Below are 12,792 nucleotides of genomic sequence, written 5' to 3'. Positions count from 1 at the left end.
TTAAGCTTAAGGTGACTCTTGTGGCGCTTATCAAAAAAACAACAGAGTATGTATAAAAGGGCGGGAATTCGATTGTGCATAATCCCACCACCATATTTGTTTTTATCACGAAGTGTTCAGAGAATCACGCGGTCTTGCAATAAAATCACATGGTCGCACCTAGCCGTGCATGTGTATAAAGGCTGGCCCACATCCTTTCTAGATTAGGAAAGGCCAACAAGATGCAGAGGATGTTCAAAATCCACGCTCTCTCCATTTATTGCATTTGTCTGTTTATATCGACAATGCCATGATTGCAATTATTTTGCAACGAGACTCCAGTGCGCATTGCGCTTGTTGTTTTGGTGAAAAGCTGCTCAGAGATTACACTTAATCTCACAGATATGTCCATGCGAATCTTTATATTACAGAGCGTTTTACACGCAAGCGTAAGTGGCCAGCTAGCGCAATCGGGGAATCTTTGTTCGAAGCCGCAAAGGAAGCGGAGGAGGAAGGTGCCTTGAGGGGAAGCGAATCACGCACAGAGGAAAGTACGAAGCGCGCTGAGAGCGCGCGACAAAACTACGCCACCTAGAGAAAAGACCAGGTGACGTTGAGCGAAGGGGGAAGGAGAAACGAGGCGAAGCGTCGCGGAGGAGGGAGGTAGGCGGAGGCGCTCTGGGTTCTTTTTCTTCGTGATTTGGGAGAGGGAAAAATACGCTATATTCTGCAGCCCAAATGGGAGCACGGCGCAGCGTACTGGGGATGGGGGCGGGGAATGAAAGATGAGAGGATAGAGGGGGAAAGAAAGAGCGCTCTGGGTTGACCTCCTCTGGCAGTTGCTCGAGGTTTTGTTCGCGATCCGGACGTACCGGGTTCGTCTCGTGATAACATAGTCCTCGCGCGCCGTACGCTGTGTGCGAGCGAAAGCCTGCGATGGCGAACCGGCGATGGCGGCTCAATCTCGCTTGCGAGAGGGGAAAAAGAAGGGAGGAAGCGCGCCGTCTTCCGTCGCGCGCATGGAACCGGGGGAGCGAAGAAGGCGTTGTACTTCTGCCACGCGCTGTCGCGCGGGCTTTATCTTGAAAGCGATCTGCTTTGGAGGCACAGTCTAGGTGGACTGATGGCTCGTAGCTTTGCGTGCGGTCTGTTCTCGCCGCTCAGTTCGCGTTCAGGCGATAGACAGCACGAAAATCACTTCGCTTGCTGCCGCTGCCGCGATTTCTCACGTCAGCGTTTTGACAGCGAGTGTCCGCGGTCATCGAGTTTGATGTGTTCATGTTTGCCGGTGCGCGCTGACAACATGCCTGTTATTTAGTTAGGAAGCGAATGTTTACAAGGGGGCGTTCTACTCCGGTGGCTTCTGCATAGGGCGCGGCCATGCGAGCCCTCTCTTGAATAATATCTGCGATGCGGACAGTGTAGGCGTCTAGGCGCACCGAGCGCCGATAGCTTTGTGTGCGCTCTAGCACCCGTACGTTTGCTCGTCACCCGCGTTCAAGACATGCAATGTCTTTGCAACTTTTAAAGATGGACATCGACCCTGAGTAAAACTATACTTAGTATTATTCTACACATATAAAGGTTGTTCGTGCCAGGTTTCTTCCTTTCTCGAAGTGAGTGAACATAACTGGTTTTCCAGTATCATCCACACGATGAAAACGCACCGCCACTGCCAGATTGCGAACCCATATCCACCGCGTGGGAGACGAGCATTCTAGCACTCAGATAATCACACAGCTCTTAAGAGCCTTCTTAGGTTGGTACAGGTAGCTGCGAGATCCCCTCGAGATGTCCAGCGGAACGGGCTATTCCGCAATGGGGGACACGTAGACCCACACTAAATCTCATAACGTTGCCGTCGCTATACTAAGTGTCACCTCGATGCTTCGCTTCAGACAGCTGTAAACGGAAAAGTGCTCAAGTCGGATCTTACAGTAGATGGAGTAATTTTAGGGATTTCTTTTTAGAAATTAAGGAAAGTGTCAACAAGTTATGGTACAATGTAAGTAAGGGATGAGAAATCAGGATGCTGTTTACTGTGTGTGATGGTCAAAATTTAGTATAGGGCTAAAAACATGAAGATATACAGAATGCGACGACGAAGAGTATCTCTATTCGCTTCTGTTATCTCTCCTCAGCCTCTAGGCATTACAGACCAACTAGCACAAACTGCTGCCTGCGAAATACCGTGTAGTTAGATGAAATCTTTAGGCTGATCCGGGAGATTCTTTTAATGATGCTATTGCGTCCAGTGTTTTCCGCTCCCTTACCCTGAAGCAAGCGCTGAGAGGGTATACCTGCGTTGTGACGTGCAGGTACGTTGCCATCGTGCACCCGATGCGGGCCCATCTGCTCTGCTGTCGCAAGCGGGTTAGACTGGTCATCGGCGCGCTGTGGCCACTGTCGGCACTGCTGGCGGCGCCAAACCTCGTCTACCACGAGATACACGGCGTCAGACCTGGGTTTGCACCGTGTGTCATGCACTTCCCCTCCTTCGAAGCGTTCGTGTTGTTCAAGTATGCCGAGTTCCTACTCTTCTACCTTCTGCCACTCGTGATTCAGGTGAGAGCTCTTTTGAGCAGTGGTCAACGTATGACACTCTTCGGAAGCTTTCAACACACTGCATGCGTCAACCAACGCAGCGTACTCGCTGTCGTGTAATAATGAGCACATCCATGGGTGCGAGTTAAGCTGCAGGAAATATTTGGCTTGGGAAACTTTTTTTTTCTGTTTTGTTAAGTATGGAGCGCTCGCTCAAACCTGTGAAATGCAAGCAGGTGTTGCGGTCTCATCTCCCACAGCCTTTGAACGCCGGGCGTGATGTACTGCGCGCACAGGTGATTAAGGCAGCGTTAACATTGCAAATTAGGGTGAAATGAAGGGTTTAGGTTTTTTAAAGGACTGAATTCAAGATACAGGGTGTCCCAGCAAACATTAACCAGAGTTTAAATATAGGCAAATGCCACGTAGCTGGAGAGAACAAAGGTAATGTTGCTTGCCGTCGCTTGGAGAAACTCAAACTATTTTTTCGTTCCGCCTAAATAGATAATTAGTCTTAATTAAGTATTCAACTTCTCAAATAATATAATTATATGAAAAGTGTCGAGCGAAAATTGTAGAGCGACATGAAAAACTCTGTTGCTCAATACGTGCTACATAAATGTGTTTTTCCGAGCGTGAAAGAAGCCCGCGAACACATGCGAAGTGCCTCCAGTAGGCAGTCACGCGACAATTTTGCGTGCACTTGCGAGTTTCTTTCACGCTGGGAAAAAACACTCTTATGTAGCACGTATTGAGCAACAGACAGCTGTATCGAGCGTTTTTCATGTCGCTCTACAATTTTAACTCGACACCTTTCATATAATTATAATATTTGAGAAGTTGAATACTTAATTAAGACTAATTATCTAATTCGGCGGAATGAAAAAACAGTTTGAGTTTCTCCAAGCGACGGCAAGCAACATTGCCTTTGTTCTGTCCAGCTACGTGACATTTGCCTATTTCTAAACTCTGGCTAAGATTAGATAGGACGCCCTGTATAAGCACCTCAACAGCCAGGTTCATTTAGCCAACGATGAAATGCGATAACTATAAGGATTAAGTGTTTGCTATTCCTCAATTGGAGTGATTGATATAGCCCAGCTCGCGTTACAAAGTGTGCTTGTAGCAAGTGACAACTGATTAATCAATATAGTTCATCTCAGTTGGGCTTTAGCGCATAAATTCGCACATTTCCGTACGTGGCAATGATTACGCTACATTCTGGCGAAGCAACAACACGCCGTTTAAATGCGCTATGTATATCACTACCTATGCGTAACAGGCGGAAAAGTCGCACAAGTTTGAATTAACGTGTTTTAAGTTTAAAGAAAAAGAGAAGCTTTTATGAAGTCATCAAGAGAAGTAACAAACAAGATACAGCACACGAAGGCCTTGGTGTATGATAGCACACTTATGGAGTGAATGGCAATAATACACTCGACCAAAACACCCCGGCACAACGGAAAGCAAGGCGATATCAAAGAACGTTAACTGCAGGCACATCACGAATGGTAGCGATGCTTTTCTAGGAAGTCAGTCATTAGTCGAGTGGTCCTCGATGCGGAAGTTTTCGGTTGACATGCTCTCTCTGGCCCTTACGTGTGCCGTTGCGGATTAGCAAGCTTTACGAACGCATTACTAGTTGTAGTCAAGTGCACTATTGATATAGTTGCACACTGTCTAACACACATATTTAGCATTTGTTTATTATCTGGCGTTTTTCCACGCAACGTGCAATCCGCTAGGATTATTGTAACTTATAAAAAAGGTGAACAAGGATTGTGTGTCCAATTATCGGCCCATTTCTGTTCAGCCTGTGTTCGCTAAAGGCTTTAAAAAATATTCCTTAAGCGCATGACATGTTTTTCTGATCATCACCAAATACTAACTTCGTTACAGTGTGATTTCCGCCCAAGCATGTCCACTGAACTAGTACTCCTTACTCAGAAGGAAATTACACTAGAAAAATTTGAAGATAAAAATATGGTTCTGGGAGTTTTCTTAGACTTACTAAAGCTTTCGATCTCATCAATCCTCACACCTTTCTTCAGACACTTGAGCACTACGGTTACCATGGGAAAGTATTGTCATTGATCTCTTCGTACTTACCACATCGCGCACAATTCGTTGACAATAACTGATATCATCGTTTAGTAAAACCGCTAACTTCAGGTGTTCCTCAAGGAAGCGTTTTGGGCTCTTTCCTTTTCATGCTATACATTAATGAACTTGTGAATATTGATAATGCGTAAAAGTACATCATATAGGCCGACGACACGAGTTTAGTCTTTTCAGGGGTTTCAAGTGTCGTGTTGGCTGAGAGAGCCAATAAGACTTTAGCACTAAATAATAGCTAGGCTCTTGAAAACGATTTACATATCAATATTCGAAAGACTAAAGCTGTAATATTCTACCCGCGTCAAAAATGTTTACATATTCCCCCTCTCCTGATAGCTAAAACTCAAGTAGAAGTTTTTCGCTCATATAAAACGCTAGGAATCCACTTTCACATACGACTGGCTTGCGCCGTCACTGCTCATCTTTTCCAGTGTCTTTAAATATCTTTTTATATAATTCTTTATACTACTCGACAATGAATTATGGCGCTCTAGTCTGCTCCACGACAACGCTCGAAAACATAGACTTCTTCGGCTACAAAAACGAGCCGCTCGTCTAGGCTTAAAATTTCTCGTGACTCACACACTGCGGAAATATTTCATAACTTCAGCATTATCAGCCTGAAATCATTATATCCGTACAGGCTTGCTTGACATTACAAATCTGACGCATCTAGACATACGAATACATTATATAGTTTGGCGGGACATCGAGAAAACCATCCTTTATGCAATACACATATACCCGAAAAGTGCAAAGTTGAAACATGCCGCACGAATGGTGGAAAAGAATGTTAAAATTTCGCTTGCCAGCTTTACTAAATGAATTGTCAAGAGTTAACACTGATATTACGGAAATATCGTACAAGCTTTTGCGCACAACATACTTGTGAATCTTACAAGACTCTATAAGCTTTAGAGTTCACGCAATCTTGAATCTGGACAAGCGACTCTTTCCTTTTCTTTATTTGCGTTCCCTATCCCCCATGTCTTTGTGTATCCTACATCTAGAGCTATTAACTCTGTATTCTAACTTCATTAATAAACTAATTCTTGTTTTTTATAAATTGTGTTCAAAGTGATATTTGTCATTCCATACATTTTTCTACATGATTTTCTTAATTGTTGTGCTAGACAAACATAATTATTTCCTATGTTTACTGTTAATACATACGCATTACAAATCTGTAAGCTGTTTAGTTAGACCACGTTCTTCTCACTCTATGCCATTTTTAGGAGGCACGGACGCAGTAAAGCCTGTTGAAGGCTTTTTGTCCATGCTCCTAAACATCATGTGATGCTTGAATAAAACTTGTATGTTTGCTTGGTAGCTTTATCATTTTTTTAAAGTTCTAGCCGTTTGTTCTCTGGAATTAAAACGTTCCAGCTCGATACATCCCACGTCAGTTGCGCGAGACACAACGCCTGATTTGGCCTGTGTAAGGAACATAGGTAACGTAACGTGGGCCAATAAGCAGGAGAACCTGGGCAGTGACCACTTCATAGTAGCGGTAACATTAACGGTGGTCGCCCGACCGGCGAGAGTATTTCGAGTCATGGACTGGGAGGAGTTCAGGAAACTTAGGAAGGAGCGAACGAGCACATTTTCCTCGTTTGAAGAGGCCATCAAATCTCTAACGGAGGACGTCGAGAGGGCTACTAAGGTAGTAGAAACAGAAGCGGAGGTCCTAAGAATGGATCCACACCTAGCGCATCTGTTGGAGGCGAAATCGTCAATTCTGATGAGGTGGAAAACACAAAGGTTAAATCGTAGGCTGAGGAAAAAGGTTGCGGAGCTTAATAGAGAGATCGAGAGATATTGCGCGGAGCTCAATAGGCTACAATGGGACGAGGTCTGTGCGGCAGTAGACGGGTCCATGCGCTCAGGAGGGAAATGGAACCTCCTCAAGCACCTCCTGGGCGACGCACAGACAAAGCATAATCAAAGGCAAACACTTAGTAAAGTCATACACCGACACAAACAGGAGGGAGGTACTGAAGAGTCACTTTTGAATGCGATCGCGGATAGATACCTTCCTATAGGGCCGACGCAGGAAGAGGATTATCCGCAGATCGAGTGCGTGACGGTAGAGGAACTGGACGCGCCTTTCACAGAATCGGAGATCAGGGCGGTGATCTACAATTTAAACAGCAGATCGGCTCCGGGTCCGGATAAAATTTCTAACAGGCTATTACGAAACCTGGACGATAAAGCAGTGGAACTACTAACTAAGGAGGTAAACAGAGTATGGGAGACAGGACAGGTGCCTGACGGATGGCGGTCGGCTATAGTGACACTCATCCCTAAACCAGGAAAACCCCTTCATTTGGACAACATGAGGCCAGTATCACTAACCTCGTGTATAGGCAAGGTAGCGGAGCACGCGATCTTGAACAGGGTTTCCGGGTACATAGAGCGCAGAAACCTCTTCCCACATAATATGGTTGGTTTCCGGCCCGGCCTCTCGACGCAGGAGGTTATGCTAATGCTAAGGAAGCAAATCTTTGATAGCCGCACCCGGGACGTGAGAGGGATTCTCGCCCTGGATCTCACTAAGGCGTTCGACACAGTGTTTCATAGATACATTCTGCAAGCCACGGCCGGGATAGGCCTAGGAGTCAAATTCCAGGCCTTTGTAAGGTCCTTTCTCATGAATAGAACTGCTACTATTCAGGTGGGGCCGATTCGGTCGAGCGTATGCGGATTGGGAGCTCGGGGTACGCCTCAGGGATCAGTCATCTCGCCACTGCTCTTCAATATAGTGATGAAGGGTCTATCAGATAGGCTGGGCGGCCTCCAGGGCATAGGTCACGCACTTTACGCAGATGACATCACGATCTGGTGCCCAGGGGGCTCCCTAGCTGAAATGGAGCAAGCTCTACAAGCGGCCTTGGACGAGACGGAGGCTTACCTCGCGGACACGGGTCTCAAGCTGTCTATTAGTAAATCGGAGCTGTTGCTTTACAGACCCGCAAGGCAAGGGGTTCGGGGTCTGACACCCCTCAACCAGCTACCCGTGGCATTATACGCGAATAATGGGCAGAAAATTCCTAGAGTCGACTCAGTTAAGATACTAGGCCTGCTCATAGACGCGAGGGGCTGTAATGCCAGAACAATTACCCACGTTACAGCCAAAACGGAGAATATGTTGCGGCTAATTGCTAGGCTGTCCAACCGAAAGAAGGGGTTAGGTGAAGACAACCTCCTTCGGATGTACAACGCATTCCTCATGAGCCATATTAACTATGTGGCGTCAGCTCTAGTGTGGACAAAAACGGAAAAGACCAAATTAAATACACTCATGCGCAAGAGCATCAAGGGAGTGCTAGGCTTGCCTATTGCCACGAGCTCCGACAGGCTAGATCAACTCGGTATGCACAATAGCATAGACGAGATTATAGAGGCACAGGTCACTGCCCAGGTGGTTAGGCTATCGTCGACCCAAGCTGGCAGGCGAATTCTCGACGAGGTTGGTATGGCTCCTAGGGTAATGGAGGACCGGCGTATAACATTGACACGAGAAACGAGGGCGACCTACCTAGTGAGGCCCTTCCCGCGGAACGTACATCCGCAGCATAACGAGGGTAGACGTAAAGCCCGTGCTCGAGCCATATTGAAGAAAGTTAGAGATGACAGAGACTCCGCGGTCTTTGTCGATGCGGCGCAGTACGGGAACAGGAGAGTGTTCGCGTTGTCGGTTATAGACGGGCGGGGGGGGGCTTCGCTCCTCGGCCTCGGTCAGAGCGGCCACCGCGAGTATAGCAGAGCAAATTGCGGTTGCGCTGGCCTTGTGTGACCCAGAGCGTTCCTACATTTACACTGACTCGAGAGACGCAATCAGAGCTTTTGAGTCGGGTAACCTCGCACGAGAAGCGGCCTCTATTTTAGAGAAAAGGACTTGCCCCGGTTTTCATTATATCACGTGGTTCCCCGCACACATGGGGACGAACGTTCTCGAGGACTTCCCAAACCTCAACGAGCTTGCCCACGACCGTGCGCGAGAACTTACGCGCCGCGACGGTCTGGAGGCTCCGGAGGGGCAGGAAGGGACTCAGCAGAACGATCCACTCCTCACATTCAATGAAATTACCAAACATTACCAACTTGGTCGAAGAATTTATCCTCTGCCTCACCCGAAGCTCAGTAGAGGTCAGTCAGCTAAACTTAGAATGCTGCAGACGGGATCTTTCCCGTCGCGGGGATTCCTCAGTAGGATGTACTCGGATGTGAACCCTAGTTGTCCCGACTGCACTGAAACCTTTTGCTCAATGGCTCACATGCTCTGGCGATGTCCCGCGTTGCCTAACGACTTCCTCTCCAGCGAAGCCGAATGGGAGGAGGCCATCAGAAGCACGGTACTCCGAAAGCAAGCCCAGGCTATCCAGAGGGCCCAGGAAAGAGCGGAGCGTCACGGCGTTCTGTCCTTTACGTGGGCGCGGCCAGCGGCTACAATGGCCTCCCGTTAGGAGGTCCCGAAAGTAGCTCCTCAGGATTCAATAAAGTTCGTTGTCTGTCTGTCTGTCTGTCTTCTGTTCAGCGTTATGATAAGCTTCCTGATGTGATGAATATTTATTTTGGCCATGAGAGGTTCGCTATCGGAGAGTTTTTCCGAGTTCAGCTATGGGCGAACTTTATTTTGTTCACTGCGATGGTCAATTATGCATTTATGGAGTGAATTATAACGTCATCACTGTGATTCCTTTGACAGTGCGTGTTGTACACCATCGTGGGCCTACGGCTGTTCAGCGCGGAGTCGTTCCGCTCAATGGCTCCGGCCGTTGGTCGTGAGAAGTACGCGCGGTCGGTCAAGGCACGCCGCGGTGTCATCAAGATGTTGGTGGCCGGAGTGGCTGTATACTTCATCAGCTTTTCGCCTCATCAGGTGCGTCATGCAATAGTAGCGTTTCTCAAGTGAAGTTCCACTTATCTTCAGAGGCACACCAGATAATTCGTAGATGCTAGCCAGCGCTGACTCGTACAAGGCGGGGCCATTTATGAGCGCTATATATATATGACAAGAATGAAAAGGCAGGAAGTTCAACCAAGGGCACGTCTGGCATGCTACCCTACGCAGGGAGTAGCATGAAGGACAACAAGAATGAAAACACAGTGAAGCTGTACTGTCTCGGACAAAACCGAAAGCAAGAAACTACGTTCATATTGAAGCAAACTACCACTACAACGATGCTGGATCTCTACTATATATTTCGGCACGGTGGAAGAATGTGGCATGCAAAGCTATTAAGTGGAACATCAGGGATGTAGTAATAATGTCAGCTGATATGTTCTTTTAAATCTGACAAATAAAGGTAGTACTTATTTAAGAAATTTGCTAACTTGCACATTAGCAGCTTATGTTGCACGGTGTCTCGTTGAGTGTTCGAAACTTTACCAGCAGCAAAAGATGTTTCAGAGTCGTCAAAACAGTTTATGAATTTCATTTATTTTATTTCTAAAATACCTAACAAGGCCCCTACATGGGGCATTGAGCAAGGGGGCATATAACCAAGTAAGCACATAAAAGGGGCAATGTCATGATAATATGAAGGTAGAGAGAGAAAAAAGACACCGGCTGGGTGCATAGCCTAAAGATTACAGAAACATGTTAGATACATACAGCTGTGTATCAGAACAATAGAAAAATCATAAGTTTGTAACAAACGTATTACAGTGCAAGGAAAAAGTAGGAAAAACGAAACCAACCAGTGGGCATTGTAACATTCGTTAATAAGCATTAAGCGAGTTGAGTGAGTGTCTGAATTTTTCACGGTCAGTTTCCGCAACTATGTTATCGGGGAGGCTGTTCCAGAAACGAATGGCACGTGGAATTACAGACGAGTTAGGTGCTTCAGTTTTACCGTAGATGCGCGTGAAGCTAAGATGGTTGTGTAATCTGTGCGACGTGTGCAAGTATGTTTTTAGGCGTAGCTAGGGCGCGTTTGTTAGTGTCGTGTCTGTTGGTGTTATTGAACGGCAAAAGAGCCATGTCGCGACAATTACTTAGCAGCTGAAGTGAAAGGTGAAGCTTTATTTGAGTTACGCTAGAATGGAAGGCATGAAGCCTGGAAATTAAACGTGAAACGTGAGAAGGTGTTCCTTCTTTAGGCAGAAAGTGCTAGGGCTCTGGTAGTGGCCAAAACAACGGAGATGGGCTCTTAAGCTGTACGAGAGTTTGTCGCAGAAAGCGAATTGATCAATTTTTTGTGAGCGGTAGTTACTGTACCCTTTTACTTTCCTCTGTGTTGGCATTACATGTGCAGGCTTGTGTTGTCCTTGTAGGCTAATAACTTCTTTTTTCTATTTTTTCTTTGTGATATATGGTCTTTTAGTATTTTGACATTGCGTTATGAACTTGGCAGCACTCTGTATATTTATTATCTTTTTTCTTTGTTGTTCTTTTTTATTTCTATGATTTCGAGATGGCCAGCCCTACTTGTGGCCAAGCTCTTTACCTCCGAAACATTAACGCCTTTTTGCAGGTCTTGCTTCTATACAACACGCTTTCAAGTCAACGTTTCGAAGAGACCTGGACGTACCTAATCATCGTCAACATGATGGCCTACACGTCGTCAGCTTGCAACCCGCTGCTCTACAGCGTGTTCAGCCACAAGTTCCGCTCCAAATTCCTCGCCATCCTAGGTATGCACAGGAGGCGAGTTGTCCGAGGATCAGGGATGGTGTCGTCCAACAAGAAAAGCGACGCCAGGCGCTGGTCCTCGTCGCCCATCACACGTGGAGGCGTCGGCGGCCAGTCCTGCAAGACGTCGCTTACGCAGGTGTGACGTCTGCGCAGTTCGGCCCTCAAGAGGCCGACGTGGGTGTGAAGAAACACGGTGGCGTCATGGGCGTGATCACCAATAAACGGCTGCGACGGAATGAACTGTGACTGAATCTGCCTAGTTTCTACATCGGTGTACAGATTTTTAGACCTAACTTTGGAAGATATCGCGGAGGCAGGCTGGGTGACGATGTGAAGATTTAGTGCGCACGCGCTGTGCCGACGGGGCGTTTCCTCCAAGCGACGTCGACAGGCCACACAAGGAACAAAGTGATCAAGAATTGTCGAACAAAGAAACTCATTAGAGGCACCATTTCTACAAGCATGACTGTCTTTGCCAGAGCAGCAACTGGTTGCGTAGCTGGAATAGACAACATTCCTTGTCGAAACGGGAAGTCCAATGACGTTCTTTGTTCGGCCAACGTCAATCAGTGTAAGCATTCATCTTCCTGTGAACTCTTATCTTTCAAGGAACAAAGTGTTTCGTTTTCTTTTTGACCGGTTGTATAGGAGCCAGCAATTCATTTTCAGGACAGAGGGGAAGACCTTTGCAGCTGAAGTTTAGTGAGGCCCGTAGGTTTGGCGTTTGAAAAGCCCGGTGTGAGATCAACGCTGTACTTGCGCTGAGGAGTGTATTGCGGGAAAGCCCATGTGAAGGTGATGAACACAAAACAGCCTATTTTCGATAGTCGGATGTATCATAATACCTTCCATGCATTACATGCCAGCGAAAGCGTCAATTTATTTAATTTGGGCATACTGATGGGCATGGGCACAGTTTGAATATTTACGTCAAGGTTGTTTGTGTGGCTCACAAATAGAAGAAAAACTGAAAAAGAAAATCAATCTTGAAAGGAACTTCCCGCCTGCCTGCGTGTCAATGTGGAAAGCATGTTTAACTTTTATGTGAATGTGAGTGTAGTGTTCATCATTGTAAAGCGTTAAATTACTCTCGCATCGTGCCACAGACACGTGTTCTTTCTCTACTGTGTTATATGTGCTCTTGACTGTATCTCCTTACTTGCAGTACTCGTTTTTAACAATGTTATCTTCGTATTTACCGCAACAATACTCGCAGGCATGGCCACTTCTGTCTGCTGAAGTATACGTTCTAATAAAAATGTACTTATTTGTTTACTCCCTGACTGTCTGTGCTGAACAAAAAGAGATGCTGCGCACTGCCCAACGATTTCCGCGGCAGTTCTCCCACATAATAACAGCCTCCATTTATAAAATCACTCCTCGGTACATCGGCACATAACTGTACTGCTTAAACGTGCCTGCTCCCGGAAACTTGATATAAATGGAAATATAGAGTGCATTTTTACACACTTAGTACTTTCTAAAGGATATCCAGAGACTCTCTGCCATCT

The 12,792-nt window shown here is 46.5% G+C and overlaps 1 protein-coding gene across 1 annotated transcript in view; it reads left to right on the top strand.

The window, feature by feature from the left end:
- The window catches only part of LOC126541858 (neuropeptide receptor 15-like), a 40,561-nt gene extending 28,005 nt beyond the window's left edge, over positions 1-12,556 (top strand). The window contains exons 3-5 of the mRNA XM_050188800.2: positions 2,298-2,544; positions 9,350-9,523; positions 11,121-12,556. Of these exons, the coding sequence (XP_050044757.1) occupies positions 2,298-2,544; positions 9,350-9,523; positions 11,121-11,423 (724 nt within the window). The 3' untranslated portion in view covers positions 11,424-12,556. The remainder of the gene's footprint in view (positions 1-2,297; positions 2,545-9,349; positions 9,524-11,120) is intronic.
- The last annotated feature ends 236 nt before the right edge of the window (positions 12,557-12,792 follow it).

This window comes from Dermacentor andersoni, chromosome 2 (genome assembly GCF_023375885.2).
Source record: "Dermacentor andersoni chromosome 2, qqDerAnde1_hic_scaffold, whole genome shotgun sequence".
NCBI lineage: Eukaryota > Metazoa > Arthropoda > Arachnida > Ixodida > Ixodidae > Dermacentor > Dermacentor andersoni.
The sequence above is the reverse complement of the archived record's forward strand: the minus strand, read 5'-3'. Positions and strand labels throughout refer to the sequence as shown.